The 21202-nt window shown below is 45.2% G+C and overlaps 1 protein-coding gene across 5 annotated transcripts in view; it reads right to left on the bottom strand.

The window, feature by feature from the left end:
* Window positions 1–21202, bottom strand: part of RAPGEF1 (Rap guanine nucleotide exchange factor 1) — a 77823-nt gene that overhangs the window by 42240 nt on the left and 14381 nt on the right. For 3 of the 5 annotated variants that reach the window (XM_015279741.4, XM_015279743.4, XM_046901869.1), the window contains 2 exons: window positions 7423–7562; window positions 2796–2974 (listed from right to left, as the gene is read on the bottom strand). In XM_015279741.4, the coding sequence (XP_015135227.2) occupies window positions 2796–2974; window positions 7423–7562 (319 nt within the window). Of the gene's footprint in view, window positions 1–2795; window positions 2975–7422; window positions 7563–8952; window positions 15389–15651; window positions 15794–21202 lie in introns of those variants that run through there. The other 2 variants (XM_046901868.1, XM_046901870.1) reach the window with 2 other exon arrangements.

Consider the following 21202-nt stretch of genomic DNA (forward strand, 5'->3'; position numbering starts at 1 on the left):
ATCCACACCCCCATCCTATGCCTCAGCTTCAAAGGTAACTGCTGTATCCTGCATTTACGTCTCACTGATGTTATTTCAGTGTTATCTATGCTTTCCTTCTCAACTCCCCTCAGAAAACGTTATACGTAACTGCAAGCTGAGTGCATCATTCCTTTACAAATCATCTTCCCACTGCTCATAATGCCTGAGCACGAGCAATTAAAGCCCGCTTCTTTACAGAAATTGAGCTGAATGAATTTCAGGTTTGGAAGAGGAAGGGTGTTGTTTTGTTTTGCTTGTAATGAGAACCAGAACCCAAGCCATTGTTCTGAAGGGAAAGAGATGAAATTTGGAAGGACAACAACTCTAAATAAAAGTTAACTGTAACAACAGTGCTCAGAGGCACTTTCCTGGCTGCTCTGAAAACACTTCATTACTAAACAAGGTGTGTTAACAGTACTGCTGATGGCAATTCTTTGTAAAATTAAATCAATTCCAAACGGCATCAAAACCATAAAGAGATAAGAGAAGGTGCAATCTTGCCATCATCACAGACAGGAGCGTTCTGAGTCTTCCCATTTCTCCCTGGCACTCATTTGACACTGGCTTAACTCCAGTAATTTCATTACCTGTGAGATGAGCACCAAACCCACAAACTTGAGTGAGATTATTTAGGTGAGCGCTGTTTGCAGAACGACTGCCAGCTTACAGCCAGAGGGATGCAGTCAGCAGCAAGGGCTTCCTCGTTTGTTTGTTTTACAAGCACAGTGTTTGCCATTTGTTCTAATTTTAAACGAAATTAACTTAGTAGGAGATATTTCCTAAATAGGGCCCTCCTCCATCTCTTTCTCTGGCTTTGATTTCTTTGTGATTAATCTTCGGTCTGCTTCCTTCTAAGGAGGCAGTAATTGAAAGCCTATTTTGTGCTAGATTTAATTACTTTTTTCCTCGATGCAAACCCTTCCCCTAAAGCAAAAAGAAGTCCAACAGTAATTGTAGGGCTTTCTTCCACACTGACACAAGTCTTGCTCTCTTTTCTTGAGGGGGATTTACCATCAAAAGCACCCCTTTGTGTCCTGCCACTAGTCAAAATAAATTAAGTGCATATGTAGTCATGAAAGGACATGGCTTTTAGAGAATGACAAATCCCCTTTTTCTCTGTGAAGCCAAAGAAGGCAGAACGTACACAGGGGATCCGTGCTGCAGTCCAGAATGAGAGATTCATCACTAAGTAAGGAGGGCTCCACTGACTGCTGACTACAAAAATTCTGCTTGCAGGCTAAATGTGGATATCCAACTGTCAAGGTTATATTACCCCACTTCTAAGGGAAAGGGTACGAGGAATTTGAAGAATAAAGCCATGTGAAATATTGCTGCTGCTGAAGACCACTTAGCTGATATTTATTTCCAATATATTCTTGGAAGGAAAGATCACCCAGCGGATACACAAATCAAAGCAAGCGACTACAAAGATGACATTTTCTATCCTAAAAATATTTGCTGACATTTTACATGTTCTCCTGATGTAACAGGAAAGTTTGTTCTCTCTTTCACTAAGTGAAAGCAGGTGCTTGTCAGGAATTTAATGACTGCAGGAAACCTGATAGCAACGGAAGAAACTTTTGTGCCTGAATCCAGAAGCCCGATGAATGCTCCAATTCTAACAGCTACTGCTCTTTGTACTTCCACAAACCCAACCTAAATTGCAGCCCCCCTGTCCCAGTGCTTACTCACCCTGGTACTCACCCATTGTCTCCTTCCTTTTGTGCTGTCAGATAAAAGCATGCCCTACGTATTGGGACCAGACAGCACTAAACATCTCTGTTAATAAAATATTGGCACCCTACAGCTGTCTTGACAGAGATAAACTCTTCTTGCAGCACAATTGGACTGAACATCTCAAAAGCAAAAGTTTTGGAGAAACTTACTGGGAAAACAGGAACTGAGCAAAAACCAGCAGGATTCAGAAATATATATATATATAAATATATATGTGCAATTCTCTGCCTAATTTTGCATGTGTAGTAGTTCTGCTTATTCCTTATTGTTCAATGATATTTGCTTTTTTTTTTTTTATAATCAATTTCTCCATCACCTGTAAGCAGCAGGCAGACAGATCTCTGCGGCTTGATGATACCACAGACTTTATCAATGGATGTCGAGCTTTGCTTTGGCCAATTTCTACATCTTTTCTGACTTCAAACTCGTCGTCTGACTGGTTTAAATGTAATGCAGTAGGCATCAGAGCAAACCTATAATCAGTCTGTGGAGAGCATGCAGGAATGAACTTGGACTGGCTGATCTACAGAAGCACATTTGTTTATTTCTGTTCTGTATCTGCTCCCGTCAAATAAAATAGAAAACAACCAACCAACCAGCAGTCAGCAGTGCGGGCTGAACTTATCAGTATGGATAAACTGAATGCAGAACGAGATTACCCCGAAGAGAAGTTCTTTTTCAGGCAGAAGCTACTGGAATTTGTTAGCTTTAAGGATGCTGCTGTGGACTTCAAAAATAGTAGAGCATCTGAAGGAAATCAGTAAATGACAAATGTTTACGTTGATGCTAAGAATCAGACCTTCCTCCCCTCTAAAACCACTCTAAGTTGTTTTCTCTTTCCATAGCGTGGACTTCTTCACAGCACGGAGTTTGTTTTTAAGTTGTGCCTGAAAATTATCCACCATTCAGTAAAAATGGCAGTCAACCTATTTGTTACTATACCGTTTTCCATCTCACATGCCCCATGATACAAAAAAGAAAGAAGCTGAGGAGCCTGCTGGCCTGCCATAGCTCCAAAACCCAAGAAGGAAGGCTACCTTTGTTGGATGCGTGGGTCACTTTGCACCAGGGGCAGGATGGCTTCCAGCACTTTACTTGCTGAGCCTGGCAGCATCTCTAATACTTTCTTATCAATTGCCATTTTGTCCACAATCGTCTTGAAGTAGCGCAGAGCACTGACGACCTCCTTCTCCTTCTCCTCTAGCCATGATAAGTTCTGAAGAAGAGGAAAAAGTGAGAGAAATGTAAAAAATGTCAGGATTTTAGAGGAAAAAGTTACTTTTACTTACCTGAAGAGGAGTGAAACTGAAAAGGTATATTCTGCTTCAGAACGCTAGGAAAAAACCCTTCCACCATAAACATTACTCTTTCAAGCGAATAGTCAGTGCAAATTTGCTCTCACATTCTGACTTTCTGAATTACAAGATGTGCATTCCAAACTGAAGGCTAACTAGATCAGTTTTTTTGGATAAGATTAGCACTACTGATGACTTCTAGGGCACGGCTTTGAAACCAATGCAACAAACTGGGAGCGTGAGAGAAAAGAAACAGATGAAGCACAGACAGTAATGATAATGTGAGACAGGAAGCAACAAACAGTGGCTTTAACAAAGCTGTGCTTCTCCCAGAAAGAACCCACAGAGACCCGAAGACCCCTCGAGCTCCAAAACAATCCAAACAAGATGCCTCCACTCCATAGTTACAGTGACAGGCACAGTGTTCACCCTTATCATCCTGAGTAGTTCTGCTGACTCCTATAGGCCTACTTGTATGAAAAAGGGCTACAGCTTTGCTTCTCCATTTACAAATAAAAAACTCATTTCCAATCAGTCTGCAACCTAATTTGTTTTGTGATGGTGCTGGGACAAGGGAACCCACACACCTTCCACAGGGACAGACCGTGAAAGCCAAGTTTTGGCATCAATGAATGAATGTTGCAGAAGGGAACAATTCAGTGGTATACAGCTGAGTTGTTGCCACCAACACCACCAACACCAACAGAAGGAAAGGAGATTCTGAAGTGATATATGACATCCTAATGGCATTCTGGACAGGGCTACTTAAAAAAAAAAAAAAAACCTCAACAGAGTATGCCTGGAGGACTTTTAATGCCACAAGTAGTTCCTAAGTGAGATTTAAATTAACTACTGAACATCGCCAGAAAGGAGCAGAGAGCTTAGCAGAGTCAGGTTTCATCCATTATCTCTTCAGTAAATTCAGCTTCAAGAATTAATGACCTATGGGCATTGTGAGCTCCCTGTACTCTTGTCAGCAGTTGAACTGCTGCTTTTTTACAAAATCAGGCCAGCAGCCCAAAAGGCTTCAGGAAGAACAATTTACAGGCAGCAGTGGTTAGTAACCGGGGGCCAGATCCACAAAAAGAGTCCCAGGTCCCATCTAGCTCTGGCTTTTGAAGCCTAAGTCCAAATCCGCTCCATCATTTCCATCTCATCTGGGAAGTCCCGAGCTTTGCTGCTGCCCCCCCTTCTGACAAAGCTGCTGGCTGGGCTCTTCCATTCCTGCTTCACAGCCCACCCACAGGCACTAAACTTCACTGCTGAGGAGCATGCTGGCAACTCACTGAACACAAAAAAACACATTTCCCATTCTTCAGGCATGCACCCTCACCACTGCACGGCCCATTCCAGGCTATGGAGAGGCACTTCATGTGAAATCATTACAGATTTCAGGGATGAGAGAGGCTGGACGTTCCGCAAGCAGCATGCCTATGGCCTGTGGTCAGAGCTCTCAAACAGAAGTGAAAAAATGCAGATTGCAGTTCCTGCTCTGATTAATGTTTATATATTCATTCAACAACTGTTTCCTGTAGAAAGGCTTGTGACTTAATGGCTTAAACACTCTCCTGGACACAGGAGGGATGGGCCTGGGAATGACACTTGGAAGCACAAAGCTTTCCACTGAGCACACCAAGGCATGCATATCAGCCACCGGACACTATTTAGGACACAGCCCTTTTTTTCATGACTTCCCTGCTAGCTCATTGGGAAAGAACCGTAGGAGAGCACCTTTTATGCACCTCTTTCTCAGGTCCAAAGACCTTGTATCTATGTGAGAATACATACGCACAGACGTGCTCCAAAAAGAGCCTGAGTGCCCTGCAAGAACGGCAGGTTCTGTTACAGAGCTCAAATACATAAATGTTGGTTGTTGCTACAAAGCTGAAGGTTTTTTTCAGTGTGTCCCTAAAGCCAAAACAAACATAGGATGGTATCTTTCTGGGCTGGAGAGAAGACTTGGAAGTAATCTCTCACTGAATTCCCCAGCAGAGGTGAACTTGCCCCAAGGGCTATATCCCCCAGCGATGGAGCAAGGGTGGTGACGCACTGAACAGGTTGCCCGAGGAGGTGTGGATGCCCCATCCCTGCAGGCATTCAAGGCCAGGCTGGATGTGGCTCTGGGCAGCCTGGGCTGCTGGTTGGCGACCCTGCACATAGCAGGGGGTTGGAACTGGATGGTCATTGTGGTCCTTTGCAACCCAGGCCGTTCTGTGATTCTGTGATTCTATGGAGCAGATCTGTAGCTGCAGGAGCTACTAAAGCAGTGCTACCACTTGCTTCAGCAATGTCCCATATGGGCATTAGAGGAGATCATTCAGGCAACACAGCATCTCCTCTCCACTTTACTGCCTACCTGACATATACAGATATTTATTTTTGCATGAATTTGAAAGGTTTCCCTTAAAACACTCGTTACAAATGCATCACATACGAAATGCAGATGGGTTACAGATGGCCATACAACCACTTACAGAAGCATTAACAAGTCACTTCTTTCCCTGCAGTTTGGCAATAAAAATTCTGTCCAAACTGAAGGACACTGCTGTTCCTACAGTATGTCCTCAGATAGGAACCAAAGATGGCCCAGCACAGAAACAGGCTCTGAAAAATACTTTTGCCACATCCAAGTATAGGAGAGAAGAGGAGCGTGCACATTGAGCACAACCTTCAGGTTACGTGCAACAGTTTTACATTGATTTTTAGTATTGCTATTTCTGCTGTAGAGTGATTATCTACTTCAAGAGTATAAAAATAGCACCTACAACTTGAGAAGGAGGAAAGGCTTATTTAGTATAGCAAGTGTGTCTTCTGACACAAAATCTCTTATTTGCCAACACATCTCTGTGTTCCAGTGAGGAACCCTGGTGACAGTTCAGGCACATCCTCTTCTCCACTCCTCTCCACACTAAGCTGGTGAGCTTTTTCCAACTAATTGATTAGCTGGACTGTGGCTATTAAATTTAGATAAGGAATCCACCAGAAATCAATATTTCATAGTACAAAACGTATACGGCTGAAATAATTGTTTACAATAATAACAATGATTTCGAGTGCTCGGTTTTCCAATTAAAAAATCCCATTCTGTACATAAAAAAATGCTACTACGTATTTGCTACAGAACAGCATTTTGAAAATGGCTCTTCATTTTGTAATTACCTTCATTTGTGGTCACACATCAATTTAAAGGAAAGACTGCTGCGTTTTCTACATGCGTTTCAGTGAATCAATCAATAAAAATAACACTGGGAGAAAACTTCCCAGTAAAATGGTCCGGTGCATTTTTAGAGCAAAAGTATGTTCTACAAGATATGCCTCTGAATTGATCTCAACACACCATCTTCAAATAGTGGTGGAACTAAAAGCCTTCAAAGAGTGCTCTCAGACTTTTGGCAGCAGTCTGGTATGCGTGTGGGGCAATGTGAGGTGCTCAGCTCCCTGGAAAGCTATCTGTTGCCTCCTGCAGAAAGAAACTACAGCCTGGGAAGTAAAAGCCTCATCCTCTCCTGTAGGATGAGGCAGAACAGGGCTACAAAGTCCTCCAGCCACTCCTCTGGACGTTAAGCACATCACATAGCCTAAGATAGCTGTACCTTGCTGACTGCTCACAGTTAAAGTACAGCAGTCCTCAGTGGGGATAAACTAAAAGTTTGCATGTCTGGTGCTGCACACTGGAGGAGGCTTTCAAGAACAACTGAGAAAGACTCTGAATTATCATAACTAATTTTAACTTTTGGTTTAATTTGTACTTGGAAATGTATTGCAACAGTACTGTTACAGAGAACAGACTCCATTCTACGTAACAACAGAAGAGATAACACTTTAATATGTGTTTGTGGTGGGAAGGAGGGGTGAGCTCAGCTCTTACAGGGACTGAAGTGCATTGGATGTGAGGAATGGTGTGCTGGAATCAGCTGCTCCTTGAAGGCATCTGTTTGACTCTCCCTGATGTCATCAGAGATTAAGCACATCTTTGGATGAGCTTCAAGGATTTGCTCGCCAGGGTTTTGGCTTTTTAAGAAGATCACACCCCAAAACCAGGCAGTTAACTGGGAGCTGTAAGCATAATCATAGGGCGTGCGTGTTGGAAAGATGTGTCAGGCATTAAACTACATTCTGTAATGAGATATTTAAACAATGATGGAAGGAGGCCTCATCAGCAACTCAAAAAGAAAATACATCTCTTACTGTATACTACACAGCACAGTTTAAAACTAACCATAAGGCATCTGGAAGTTCCCTGACATATCTGCAGACTTCTGCATAGGACAAAGTCGCAGACTGAAAGCAGGGCTGTAGATCTTAAAACCTGAGTAACAGAAAGCAAGAAACCAGTGAGCCTAGGAGAAGATGCTCTCCATTTGCTTACTTTGTTCGCTGACTTCTCTGGTGTTTTCACTGTCAGGTCAGCTTGCTTTCCCTTCTTGGAAGGAGTTCTCTTTATTTTTGGTGAATGAAACTTGCCCTTCAGCTTCATAGTGAACGAGGAGAGATGGGAGCGCTCGGAATCTAGGAAGACACAGAAACACATTACAAGGTTAGGGTGAATTGGCTGAAAACAGGGAAGTTGTGCTACAGCATTATCTGGGAAACCAGCCTACGAAAAACATTGCAACCATGTAAATTTGTTGAGTGGAACAGGATTAAAAAACATAATTGCGGCTCTCTATTATGTTTGCAACCGCAATATGACCACCATTTCCTGCTTCCCCTTGGAGGCAGCAAAAATGAAGTGCCAAGGCAGGAACAGCAGGATCCTATTCCTCTGTGCCTTGTAGAGGAAAGGAAAAACACATCTCTTAAAAGCACTCAGCCCCAGCAAATCCCAAAGTACTTTACGAAGGAGGTAACCACCGTCCCTCTCTTGCACATGACGAAATGAAGTCAAGGGGATGAAGTGGCTTGTTCTCAGAGCAGGGAAGGACTCTGGGTGCCCGAGCCTTGCTCGTGTCTTGCTGGGGTCAAGGAGCCACCAAGCAGGTACCCAGGCCAGGAAAACACAGGCTGACCTACTGCCTTTCACAGGCTGCTGGTCCCCAGCTCTGCTCACTTGGCAGCAATACCTTTGATTGGGGCTGTGTGAATTATCTGAAGTACCAGTCCCAGCCATTCACAGCAGGTTTCACACCAAATGTACCAACACCAACCATATGGACGGAGGGAACGGCTTCAATGTTGGTGCATCCCCAAAGGTGGTTAATGACTGAACCACTTGGTCCTTTTGAAAAGTGCCTTTTCAAAGTTTTCTGATGATCTAAAAGAAGTCTCAAAGGTTTGCAGTCAGACTTACAGATGTCTTTATCTGTTAATCCAGCAAGCTAGACAACTCTATGCTGCCCTGAGAGCAATTCAGAATGTATTTTAAGCAAACAGCACTTTAATAAATGAAGGTTTGAACTGCCTCTCTAGCGACCAAAATACTTCAACCAAAGACACTGAACTTACCTTTAACTACGTTATCAAGAACAGTAAGCAGTTCTGCTGTGTGTTTCATTTGTCTTTTACGTTATTTGGGAATTGGCTGCACTGAGTCAGAACAGCCCAGTCCCCGCGTGCAGCACTGCAGCACCTCGTTAGCATGCAGACTGCAATTAGAAAATGCCGCTGAGTCAAATCTAGCACCCCGAAGCTAAATACCACACTGCAGCGTGAACACCACTCCTAATACTCAGAAATCACCTAACCACAACTCGAGGGAAAGAACCTCTGCTGGTCCCCCTTAGGGGCAGTTTCCCCTTAAGCTTTTACCAGGCAGGGCATTAAGACCCTGCTATTAACACCCTCACTGTAGCCAAAACTCCAGTTAGTGAGCACCTCTGCATCAAAACTCTTGCAGGCACCCTACTAATAGAAGCCTCAATTATCATCTTATCTGGTTGCAGACCCGTTCCCCACTTACTCCAAGTTCTCTTTGCAGTATAGAGTCCTGTTCAGCACACTGGGGAGGGAGGCACTACCAACACTGGTCACTGCAGATAGACCCAGAGGTATCAGTTGGACTCTGAGGAATCACTGGCAGCAGCTGGCACCCCAACTTAGCAACCATTTACGTCATTGCTTTACATCCACAGGGGGATCTCCAAACCTTTAAAACCTCTCCGGCTCCACAGTGTTGAAGGTCACCACTGGAAACAGCGCCTGGCTGCCCTCGTACACCACAGAGAAGCACTTGTTTGGTACATCATGGGAGAACTTCCATACACGTGCAGATATGCAGGCTGACAGAAGTCATGGCTCAGACTTCATTTTGGAAAGGACTGGCAAACAGTCACAATAATTAACCTACAGGGAAATAATGGTAGCAGCAACAAATTATGTCTGGCTCCTCCATGTGCAGCAGCAAGATCCAAACTGCTTGTCTGAGGGGGAAAGAACCCTTGCTCCTTGCTTGTTTACAGCGATAATTTAGCCTTGTAGAGGCAAGCAAGCAGGAAGATTTCAGCAGACTGCAATTTCCATTTCCTCTTCCCATCAGCCATCTCTACCCAACTCTGCTCAGCAGTGGGTGCACAGCCAGCAGCTTCACAAAGATGCCTTGTCCATGGGGAAAGCTCTTCTGCCCACAGCAGATCCCCTTCACTATTGCCACCAGCCCACCCACTGCCCTCCACCTTCTTCCCCTTGTCACATCAAATGCTGAATCACTTGCACGGCAGCACTCTGAGGGGACAGAGACCTGAAGAGCCAGGACAGGAACAAGTGGAAGCAGAATGGGAACTCCTTAAAATAGTACTAATGAAGTAAAACAGCTGCCAGATGCAGAAATAAAGGTTATTGTTTGAGCAACCCCATTAAGACCTGCTCTGACAACCACACATTCGTGCAGCTTTTTACTACTGTCCTTACAACTACAATAAGCATTTTCCAGATCTGCTTCTAAGTTTCTGATGCATCTGCAGTTAACCAAATGAGTCACAAACTCATTCTCTTAGACTCAGTTGCACTTGGCACTTAAAATAGCTCTCATCTTTTTCCAAGCGTGTTGCAAGCGCATCATCCTTGAACAGTTGGGTCTTAACTTTGTTTGGCACATCTGTGAAGGTGAAGCAACTTGTCTGAACAGAGCATACAGCCAGTCAGTGATTCAGGTGCACAATCTCTCTGTTTCCAAACATAAACATCACAGTGCAAACCCTGGTCCCCCTCCCGACATTCATGAGTCAAGCTGTGGAGCTGCTGGGATTATATTGGACTGGATGACCTTTAAAGGTCCCTTCCAACTCTAAGGATTCTATGATATTCACTGAATGCCAACAGACATTCAGCATGATGGGCTTTAGGGTTACCACGCAAGCATTATAAACACAGTTTGCATAGTAATGAATTTGGATGAAGTGGTCTCAAAGAAGTTGCACTGAAATAGGAAGGCATTTTAGATCAAAGCTTTTACAGAGGAGGGCTAAAAGCTGCCTACAAAAAGCACAGCTGTGTAAGGCTGCCTAGGTCTGTTACCTCTGCTTTTAAAGGCTCACTTTCTTCATCCAGTATCCCATTCAAGTACATAGCATGCTATGTCTGCCCAGTTAAAAGTTCAAATGGCACAGCATGCCTTCACTCATCAAATCATTTGATAACGTACACAGAGAAAACAGAGCCACGACAGAGCTCCAAACACTTATCCTGTCCCTCCGCACCTTCCTGCCTGTCTGCAGTAACCAGACTCCTTAATGCAGCATTGAGGCTGTTCCTGAGCTTGGGAATCTGCCCATTGGAGACTGTTCTATCCAATTACTCCCTCCTCCTATTGATGAGGAATTGGCAGTGTTTCACTGAATAGCAGCACCAGCCTCCCGAGCTCCTCCTTCTCCCTGAGGGCAGAAGTGGGGTACGCAGTATATACACTCCTACAGAGTCCAAATATTAATAAGATGAATGGGAAAAGGCAGGGTAAGAAGCTGGACGTAGTGATTTCAGCTGGAATGGGGAAAAAAAGACACTGTTGTATCAAAGCACTTCTGCCTCAAAGGAACTGCTGACTTCCCATCCCCTCCTATTTCATCCACCTGGATGCCTTGCTGCTGCACACCACCGGAAAAAGAAAGAATCCCTTCAAAATTACTTTACTATGGATTTGAGTTTCTTGATTCCTGACTGGAAGCTTCCATACATCACCCGCTTCACGGCTACTTCCATTCCCCTATTAAGAAGGCTCCTGCGCTGTTGTGTTTGAACACGCTCCAGCTGTTGAGTCACGGCCTCGCACGGCTCTGAAGCCCATCTCTCCCAGGTCGGCACGTGCCTGGGCTCTGACCACACACCGACCTCAGGAACCTCCTTCAGGGTGTGCTCTGATGGCCCTGCTGCTGGCCACAGCTGCACTCACACAGGGCAGGCCCACAGCCCAGCCCCACAACACGGCCCTGCTGCTTGCAGCGTGCTGTAAAGCTGGGTGCGATGAGGAAAGGACTGTGGATTGCAAACCAGACAGGAATAAGAGGCACAAAGAAAGGCTGATAACCTGTTTGTGTGCCTGTGTGTGAAGAAACTGGACTGCTTAGGGGAAAGCCAGCAAGTCAAAGCCTTGTGCCTGCAGCACCGCTAGCATAGAGAGATGGTTGTTTTCCACTCAGGTTCAAAAAACCACGAGAAACTAAACTCAAAATACACACGCTGGTGAATTCCAGCAGCCCAGCCTGGCAGCATACTCTTCACTCTGAAGTCAAAGTGAAAGCTCACCACTGTGCAGAGCTCAGAGCACAGAGCAGGCCATCACCCACCCGCAGCCGAGGGAACCTTCAGAGAGAGAAAGAAACCCCCATGTCTGCTTCCGGGCTTGTGGAGATGTTTGTGTGCTGCTCGATGACAGGCAGGCTCCAGCCACAGCAATGCACTACCGGACTGTTCAGCTTGGCCAGTGTTTGCATCACATCCATCATAAATGAAAATATACCTTTTTTTTTTCTTAAGCTTCAGCATGCAGTATCTGCTCTATCCCACACCTGAAAAACGAAACCCTCCGTCCTCTCCCATTCTGCACGTGTTCACACACAGCAGCCCTGCAGCTTCAGAGAGAGAAAGCCTTAAAAAAGGGGGGGTTAAAGTTCATTTTGCAGCTTGAACTGATTCTCAAGGCTTGTTACAAAGAAGGAAGGAGTCTAAAATCTCATCCCACAGCCCCTTTTAATGGCCGTTTGGGTCTCTGCTGGATGCACACATTTAAAAGCTACCGGATTAGAAATAACAGACATCTCTCCCCATGTCATAACGAAGCTATGGTGCACATTTTTAATCAGCCGCTCCTGCCATTTGTGCCACGAGTCCTTTGAACACAGAGGTGACTTATGTAATGAATTACACAACAATGCCCATTAAAATGGCATTTGTTCCCCGGGGCATAGCTCGATCATTTGTGGAAGACAAAAGGCAAGTTGCAAGGCTTCAACTAAACCCTCGCTGACAGGGACTTTAAGGGTTCAGAAGCAAAAGGGGAAAATAATGAGATATAGTTCAAAAGGACCTTTCTGCTGAGCCTGCCCATTGGGTGCTGCAATGCACTACCAAAGGAAGCAACAGCGATGGGGCTGCTGCTCTTGGTCCTCCGGACCCAGTTCTGCTGTCAGAAAAATGAGAGGACAGTTACATCAGGACGGGCAGATGGGTTCAGGAGGGCGTCTGATGACAATCACAAAACATTCTGCAAGGCACAGATCTGTCAAGATACTACATGAGTATTACTGGAGATCCACGGAGGATTAAAGGAACAGAAAAGGAGGAGAACTCCATCTATGTCCCCAGTTTTCACGCCTGCCATGCCCAGCTCAGCTCTCCTTGACATGGCTTTCTGCTGCATTGCACGCCCTCTTTCTCCAAAAGCCCTAGAGATGGTTTAGCATCTAAAGATGCTGATATGTAGCGCCCACATGATGCCGCATGCTCTCCAAGGGATGAGCTGCTGTCCTGAACACAGAGAAGACAAAGAGGATATTCCCCTCAGACTCCTGAGTGTTTTATGGGCATGCTGCAGAAGCCTCAGACCTACCACTTCAACCTGAGCAAATCTGCTTTCCTCAACCTTGTCATCACCCACAGGGACTGAAACGATGAGAATTCATCCAGAAACAAAACAAAAACTGGGCAGGGGATTCAGAAAGAAAGAAAAGGGAGGGTCCCATGTCGACCAGGAAGCTCGCCCACCCTAACCTTTGTACCTTAGGTGGGGCTGGCTCTGAGCACCACGGCCCCCTCCAGGGAATGCTTGCCAGGAGAGCTGCCAGATTTTGGAGGAAAGCAGCAGAGGAGGGGCAGCTGAGGATCAAACAATGGCTCCTGAGCGCTGAGGAAACTTTTCCTTTAACATCACGTCACCTTGGAAGCAGCCAGCGTTTGCAAGCGGAAAGACCGACTGCCCTTTTTCTATTTTGGCAACATTACAGTGAATGAGCATAAAGCAGCGAGCATTAATGATGTGCAATGACAGCACACAAACTTCTATGGAGAAGGGAGGCTCAGTTCGCTCTCAGCTGGCCAAGCTCTGCTCAGTGACTCACAGGCTTCATTATTTTTTATGCCGCCCTCTGGGGCCTCCAGAGGAAGCAAAACATTTTTATTTGTCAGAGAGCACATTTTTATTTAGGGTTTCTTTTTTTTTTTCCTAAGCAGCCGTGAATGAGACATCTCCAGCTGCAGCAACCTCATGTGGAAAGAGCTCACAGTGTCTGCAAGGGAACTGGGAAGCACACGGGGCAGCTTATCAATACAGCCACATTTCCCAACAGCAGCAAATAGGGTTGGATAAGTCAACAACATTAATTTGATGGTGCATTAGTAGTACAGCTCTTCTTTCTTCCAGCTTCGTGTTTGGAAGCAGATCTTTGGGTTGTGAGGAAGGAAAGATGCACTGCATAAACCAGCACGGGCAGAGCGGATAGTGGGGTGACCTCCTGGCCCCCTCTTAGCCTCAAATAATTCAGAACAGAGGAATCACTTTGCATGCAGACAAACTAACTTGGAATCCCTTTAGCTGCTGAAAATGTTTCTGCAACGTTACCCAACAGATTTACAGGTGGAAAAACAAAGGGACAAAGCTACAGTTCATGAGACCAGGAGGGAACTCAGAGGAGCAGAACTTGGCTACCCAAGTTCGGTTTTTCCCAGCTAGCTTTGAGGCTTCTTTTGAAAAATACAGCGTAATTTATTGATAAGCAGCAATTGGGACTTCTGCTCTGCTTTATCTGAAGGAGCCACTCCAGCACTTCGGTTCCCTATCAACCCACAAGCAGAAATGCTGCCATTTACCGAATCACGAGCAAACCTTTGTGCAGCATCTGGTGAGTCTCTGGTAATTTCCTATTTAAGTACTGATTTTGCACAGCCCTGCAAGCCCGAGAGAACTAATGGGATTACGACACTGGTAACACGACTCGTAGCTCCCCTGTGCCAACAGCACTAAAACAACACAACAGTCAAGCAGTCTCCAACATCAACAGCACTGCTGTGCTCCATGCTCGCCCAGCTCCATACATAAAAACCACTGAGGCTGCTAGCTAAACATTTCATTTTGAACTGAAAAAACAAATCCAGAGACAGGGCACAGATTCTGCATCACTTCAGCAAGCAGCTCAGAGCACAGGAGTCACAAAGGCTGCGAGGGAATCTGTGCTCACCAAACATGACTTAATATGGGGTCTGTGGGCATCCCCACTCGTCTAACGGCTCTATGAGGCTATAGGCATGACAGTGATTCAGACATCTAAAAATAAAGCCCTGCAGGCCCAAGTATGCCTGCGCACTACCTGAGTCACCCCATGCTGCAAGGAGTGTGAGCCACAGCTAAATCATTTCATTCACTGCTGTTGCAGCCAAGCAAAAAGCCTGGTCACTGAGCCTGGCTTAAGCTCTTTCTCCCCCTCCTCTCCTCTCTTCTCCTCTCATCTTACATTTAGACTCTTTCCACGATCAAAAATCTTTGCTAGACTCATGTCTCAATTGTACGGCTGTCAGCTTAGAAGCTCAGACCTGAAAGATTATAACCCAGTGTTGCTGGAGCTGTTTATCCATCTCCAAGGTGACAGGATGGCGTCAGCGGCGCTCTCCAGGACAGCGAGCAGAGCCGTGTTATTTTAGATGCTTTGGGGAAAAGCGTAATTGCTCACAACCTGCCTGCAGGTTCCATAGCTGAAAAACAAGGTAGTAAATGAGCCCTGAGTTTGCATTTGTCCCACAGCACCAGATTTGAATGGGAAAAAAATTCAGCCCTCTCATCCTTGGAGAATAACCTCAGCCCTCATTCATTAGGTGACAGATAAAAAGAAAGCTGGCTCGGCTCTGACTGACACCATTTCCAGTTGCTTTGGTCATTACTAATTATAGTCATTTTATTTTTGACTTCTGATTGCAGACTCTCTGCACATTCGGAGTCCATTGCACAGCTAACCTCTGCTTTCTGGAAGGCCTGGGAGTAATTGCACACGCTGCCCAAAAGGCACTTCCCACACTGCTCCGAGCTGAGCTCAAGAAACAAGATCAAAACATGGAAAACATTCGCTTGAACATGCTCGATTCTATTTTCCTCTTTAGCGAGTGCCATAGATTAAGGGCAACAGTCCAGGTGAGAATGTGAGGTAAGCTCTTTTCCACGGACGCTAAGAGATGAGCTAACCTCTCTGAAAGGAAGCCTCATTCCTCACTGCTCTGCCTAGCACCGTGTCCCCAGGGCTCAGCTGCTGAAAAGCAGATACTCAGCTCCGTAAGACGAAACATGTCTGCACAGCTCCAGAGCACCATGCTGGGGGCTCACATTTCTGCAAGAGAAAGAAATGTGAATTTCAGGAACCAGGCCAGCACCACCTCCTCCAGCAGCACTGCCATAGCAGTGTCAACTTCCCTAATATTGCTTACTCAATAAAACAAGGCAGCGCAGGAGGGCTATGCAAATCACTCAACTTTGAAGCACTCCTGCCCCACAGGGCCAGCTCTCTATCTCCACGTACACAGGCATGTGCACACAGCGGTACAGCAGCACCGCAGGTGTGAAATTTCTGATGTAATGAGGTCAGCAGCTGCTTTTACATTGGCGCTGTGCTGCTTACACAAAGGGTTAAGAAGCTGCAGGCCATATCCTCGGTTCTGTACCCTATTCTATAACTGATAGGATCTGCAAACAAACCACCATTTTTATTGCCTGCCTACAGGCAGTAGGAAATTGTAGTCCTCTATAAGCACAATTTGAAACATCAGTGCCTCCAGTAAGGGGGAACCGAGATGGTAACTGAACGGAGCAGAGCAGCAGGAAGAGGAAATAGTGGCCCTCAGCTTTGTCCGTTGTAGGATTAGCACATAGCTCAACCAACATGGCAGGAAGCACAAGGTACCTTAAGGAGCCCAAGTGAGATGTCCATCTTTCACCCCGCTGCACATAAACATTGTAAGATGCATTTGCAGTAAACCATTATTTGTGTCAACCCTGCCTCATCCTACCTCCTCTGGCCCCAGTTAAGTCCCCCTAGCTACTCCCACAGACAAAGGTTTCAAACATACAGCTACAAAGACCTGCGGCTCTCCCTGCTCTGCTCAGCAAATCCAAACTTTAAAACAAACAAAATTAAAAGAAAAAAGAAAGATACAGAGCAGCATACTCATACAGAGCAAACCCTCACAGATCTGTGCGAGCGTCAGCAGAAGCACTGCAGGAACCTGAAGAAAGACGTGCTGACTGCAACACACCCCAGCCTTCTGAAGACTGGAGGCCTCACTAGGATGGAAACGTTCACTAGGATTTCACTTGTTAATTTAGTGCTGAAGCAGAAGCAGCTATTTCAGAGTGACGAGGCTGAAAACCCACTTAGCAAAGGGACGGCTGAGCCGTAGTTCTCTAGGGCTCGATTCTTTGCTCAGGTGCAACATTATTTCTTCTATCACCCTGGCTAGCTATTTTTAAGCAGTCACTGAGAATTAGCAGAATTGGCCCTACTAAGAATCAGCCTCTAATTTTTATGAGCTTCCAGTGCAGTGATACAGGAAGTTAGCTTGCATTTCAAGCAGAAACACCTCCAATGCTAACACGCAGCAAAGAGCTGACAGCTGAAGGGAAGTAAACCAAGACCTATATTTTACCAAAAACAAAGCTGAGCCTTATCTCAGCATCTCTTTGCACTCCATGCTGAAACAATTCTTTTATCACCGAATAAATTTTGGTGAACTATCAGCTCTGAGTGAGACCTTACCAACCCCTTCCCCACTGCATCCTGAGCAGAGGGTGCCATTGGGGCTCATCCTGCCCCACTGACGGACCTGCCATGGACGCATAGGCCAAGTGCATTCCAAGACTATGATCCTCTGCATGCGAAAAAGTGTATTTCCAAACCTACTGCCCAGATTCTGTGGCAGAGAGACTGAGGAATTTATAAATAAGAAATAATTTGCGACAGTACTTCTATTTAATTTTGGTTTTGACAAAACAGCTTAAACCACAACGACCAAAGCTATTTAAATCTCTGCAAAACAACACGCAATCGTCTGGCGATCCTGCTGCCCAGACCTGAAAGGTGAATCAATACCAACTGCACTTAAGAGATGCATTGAGCAATATTTGGGAGCTGGTTTGGTCCATCTGGCAAACAGCAAGCAGCCTGCTAGGAGAAAGCCCAGCCTGCATGGCCTGAGGGCCCCTGCTTCTCCTTGGGGTAAACCTGGGGCTTTGTCAGAGCTTTAGCACGATTAACTCCATGCTTTTACATGTCAAACCCATTCAGTAACCTACTGATTTCTGCAGCGGATTTAGTGTGTCAGGGCAGTTGGTTTCTAAAAGACAAAGGCGCGTTTAGCAAAATATCCTCGGTGCCATTGTTAGAGAGTAAATACCTCCCAGACCTTCTGTGTTTAATGCTGCCACCTGATAATGCATGCCTACCCTGCACAAGCTGCAGCTTTGTTCCAAGGAAAACTTTACTTTGCCCTTGCCAGAAAAAGAGAGCTTTCAGCTGGGCCCAGCCAATGAGTCAACAAAATGACGCTGCAGTACGGCGACAAGAACTGCTGCAAGCCATCCATCAAGTGATCAGCAGCCCGCCAACACGTGACCCAGGTATATTAATACCATTATGCAGTATAAGAAGCATCCAGTGGCAGCTCAGTTAAATACCATAGCATTAGAATTGCTATTTAGTATCAAGAGCTAAAAAGTACTGATGGCTAGGATGGTACATTTCTAAGACTCAGCAATAAGAAAAATAATGGGGACATGGCACTGGCAGCCCATAGACCTTTATATTTTCTCTGTTCTTACCTGAGAGCTTATGGTGCGTGCATGCAGAGGGAGAAAAAGAGAGGAAGAGGAGAAGATGGGGCACTGCTTGGCAAACTTTTCGCTTGGAAATCTTCCCTTCCCTTTCTACTCCATTTACAGATCTACCTACCATCACCTTGCTTCCTACCCCAGTGAAGTGGGTAAGTGTCCCCCGTGTATGCATCAACTCTGCTCTGAAGCTCAGCAAATAACTCTCAGCTCCATCCACTTCTGAGCTGCTGATGTCTGTAGAAGAACGACAGATGGAAAGGATCTTTCCTGCTCCATTTCTGGTAACGCTGCAGTCGGGAAAGTCTTTGAACATACTAAATGTGCCATCATTCTTCATTAACCTGAAAAACAACTATGCTCCTATTACAGAGTCTGCAAAACATGACAGTGTCTCAAAGAAATGTTGGAAGAGGCATGTGACTTGGGAAAACCTGCGTGATAAAAATATATAAAGAGCCCCAGGTTCCTCCACAGAAGACCCTTGACAGCCTCTATGACTTTAAACACTGCGCTTCCACATCCATCCTGATAACGAACACAAACCAGAGATCCAAGGAGCTCCTAACAAAACTGCCTGATTGCCATTTTGCTAAAAGCAAACAGAACCACCCCACAGCACTGTATATAGCAGTCACAACATTAAATTATGGAACTGAACCCATTCATATGGAAACTCTGGAAGAAGAATCCCAGCTAAAAACCTATAGAAAACACTTCCCTGACTTCAATACATCAAGCACATTCAAGTTAATTTGCCATTCACTGGTAGAGAACAGAGCGGATGAAGAGCTGAGCTGGTTTTCTGGCAGCTGTAAGAATCCATACTTCATGGGAGATCACTTGAAACTCCAATACACTTCTAATTTATCATGATAAAGCGTATTAACATTCAAAGCCATAAGAACCTTAAGAACCTTACAGTTCAGACTTCAAACCGTAACGACTCATCCACCCAAGGAAGTCGATTGAAATCAAGGGGAGGGCTGGGAATTCAAGCACCATATTCCCAATTGACATCCTATAATACATGGTTTTACTTTGGAAAAAGACTGCCCACTTGCCAAGTGGACTGAGCTAATTAGAAGCCAAACTAGAAATGAAAGGAAATACTTGGGATAATTCTCCTATTTACGGGAAGCTGTTCATCAGAGACGAAAAGATAAAGTCCAGCTCTGCTGAACAGAAGTGGCAGCCAAGCCTCCAAGGAGGTCTCTCTTGCAGGCACTCTCCCTGCCATTCAGCAGTCTGCTCTCAAAACTGTTCACATTAATTTATTCCCCCCCCCCCCCACCAAAGACACCACAGTTCTTAAGAATGACTTTATTCCTTTCTGTTTCTTTAAAGGATGCTCTTGTGCTACCATAAGGAATAAAGAAACCAGAAGAACTAAACCTGCTCCTCCAGCAACTTAAAACGAACATACTCCATTGTGAAGCAGACAATCCTGTTCGGTGCTCCCCTGTTAGGAGCCATGTCTGCATTTGCAAAATAATCCAACCAAGAAATGCAGCTCCACTGGAACACTTGGCAATTCAAGCATCCAGTGGGAGAAAGTCAGCTGCAGACCTAGCAGGAGAGCTCCAGGCTTACATTTAGGTGTTAGCCTGAACCTAGCTTATCACCAAGTGAGCATCCCGTCTTACACAGGAATTTGCAATGATTCTTTCAGACCTTTAATGTCAAATCCACCACCTTTGTGCCTCTGCAATGACCGCATGGTGGTTTTTCATTTTATAAGATGTACACAGTCAGAGCAACTTGACACTTGCCACCCATCACACAAAAAGCTAATGCAGAGCAGATGCAAAAGCACACCACTATTGGTGGGAGACCTACCTGGATGATGGCAGCTCCACTCTTGATGCCACTGTGGCTGACAATAAAGGACAAAAGGACTCACCCTGACCATGAATCCATGGAACATTCCTATGACCTGCTGGAAGCACACACAGCCAGCCAGCAGGAGGCAGGCAGTAAACAGTTGGGCAAAGCTGCCCAAGGAATAATCAGGCTCCTGGGATAGAAACAACCAATGTTGTCAGCAAATGAGCCTGCGGAGTCAATCTCACCACCTGCAAGAAGCTCTCCAGATGTAACAGGATGAATGCTTACAGGTTTTTTTCAACATTTTAAACTAAGAAACCACTGCCTCATTTCCTTCCTTAGCTCCCACGACAAGATAGATCAGGATCTGGAGGGTCCATAGCTCTTCCTAATAGGGACATAACCCCATTCGTTTTCTAACATTAAGTCTACCAAGCTTATTTCATAAAATCAGCAGCCAAACCAGAGCCTAACAATGAGATATCTATTTTGAAAAAATATCTAGAGGGGAAAAAAACCCCAAAGAAACGGAACCATTTTTATCTAAAATACCCATAAATCACTTTATTTACAGATTACAGCTTGGGGTCTCACTGATGGGATTCCTCTTCTGTTTCTGTCACTCCAGCATCTGCTCTCTTCACGTGAAACCAAAGCCCTTCCCAAGGACATCAGGGCACTTTCATGATCTGGACCACTCATATCCCAAGGAGTCTGCCTAGTTCAGGTAGCTACAAACACACAACACCTGATTGTGTTGAATTACTGAACAAAGAGACAGCCATCTCCAGGATAAAAGGAAACAGCCAAGCACAAGAAAAAACACAAAAGAAGAAATTATAGACCAGGCATGAGAGCAAACTACACTGCTTCCAAAGCGTGCTAGGGGCTATACAGAGCCCACGTATTGCAGATAAGAACTCAGACTGAATTGTACAGATCTGAAATACAGTCATGAGATTCCTGGGCATGAACAGCTTCAGAGAGCATCGCTGTTTCAGGACAATTTCCATCACCTTAACTTACATATTTTGTCTGACTGTTAACAGTTTTCTATCACCTCCATGTCAGTATTACCATTTTACCTCCA

The sequence above is a fragment of the Gallus gallus genome, chromosome 17, assembly GCF_016699485.2.
Source record: "Gallus gallus isolate bGalGal1 chromosome 17, bGalGal1.mat.broiler.GRCg7b, whole genome shotgun sequence".
NCBI lineage: Eukaryota > Metazoa > Chordata > Aves > Galliformes > Phasianidae > Gallus > Gallus gallus.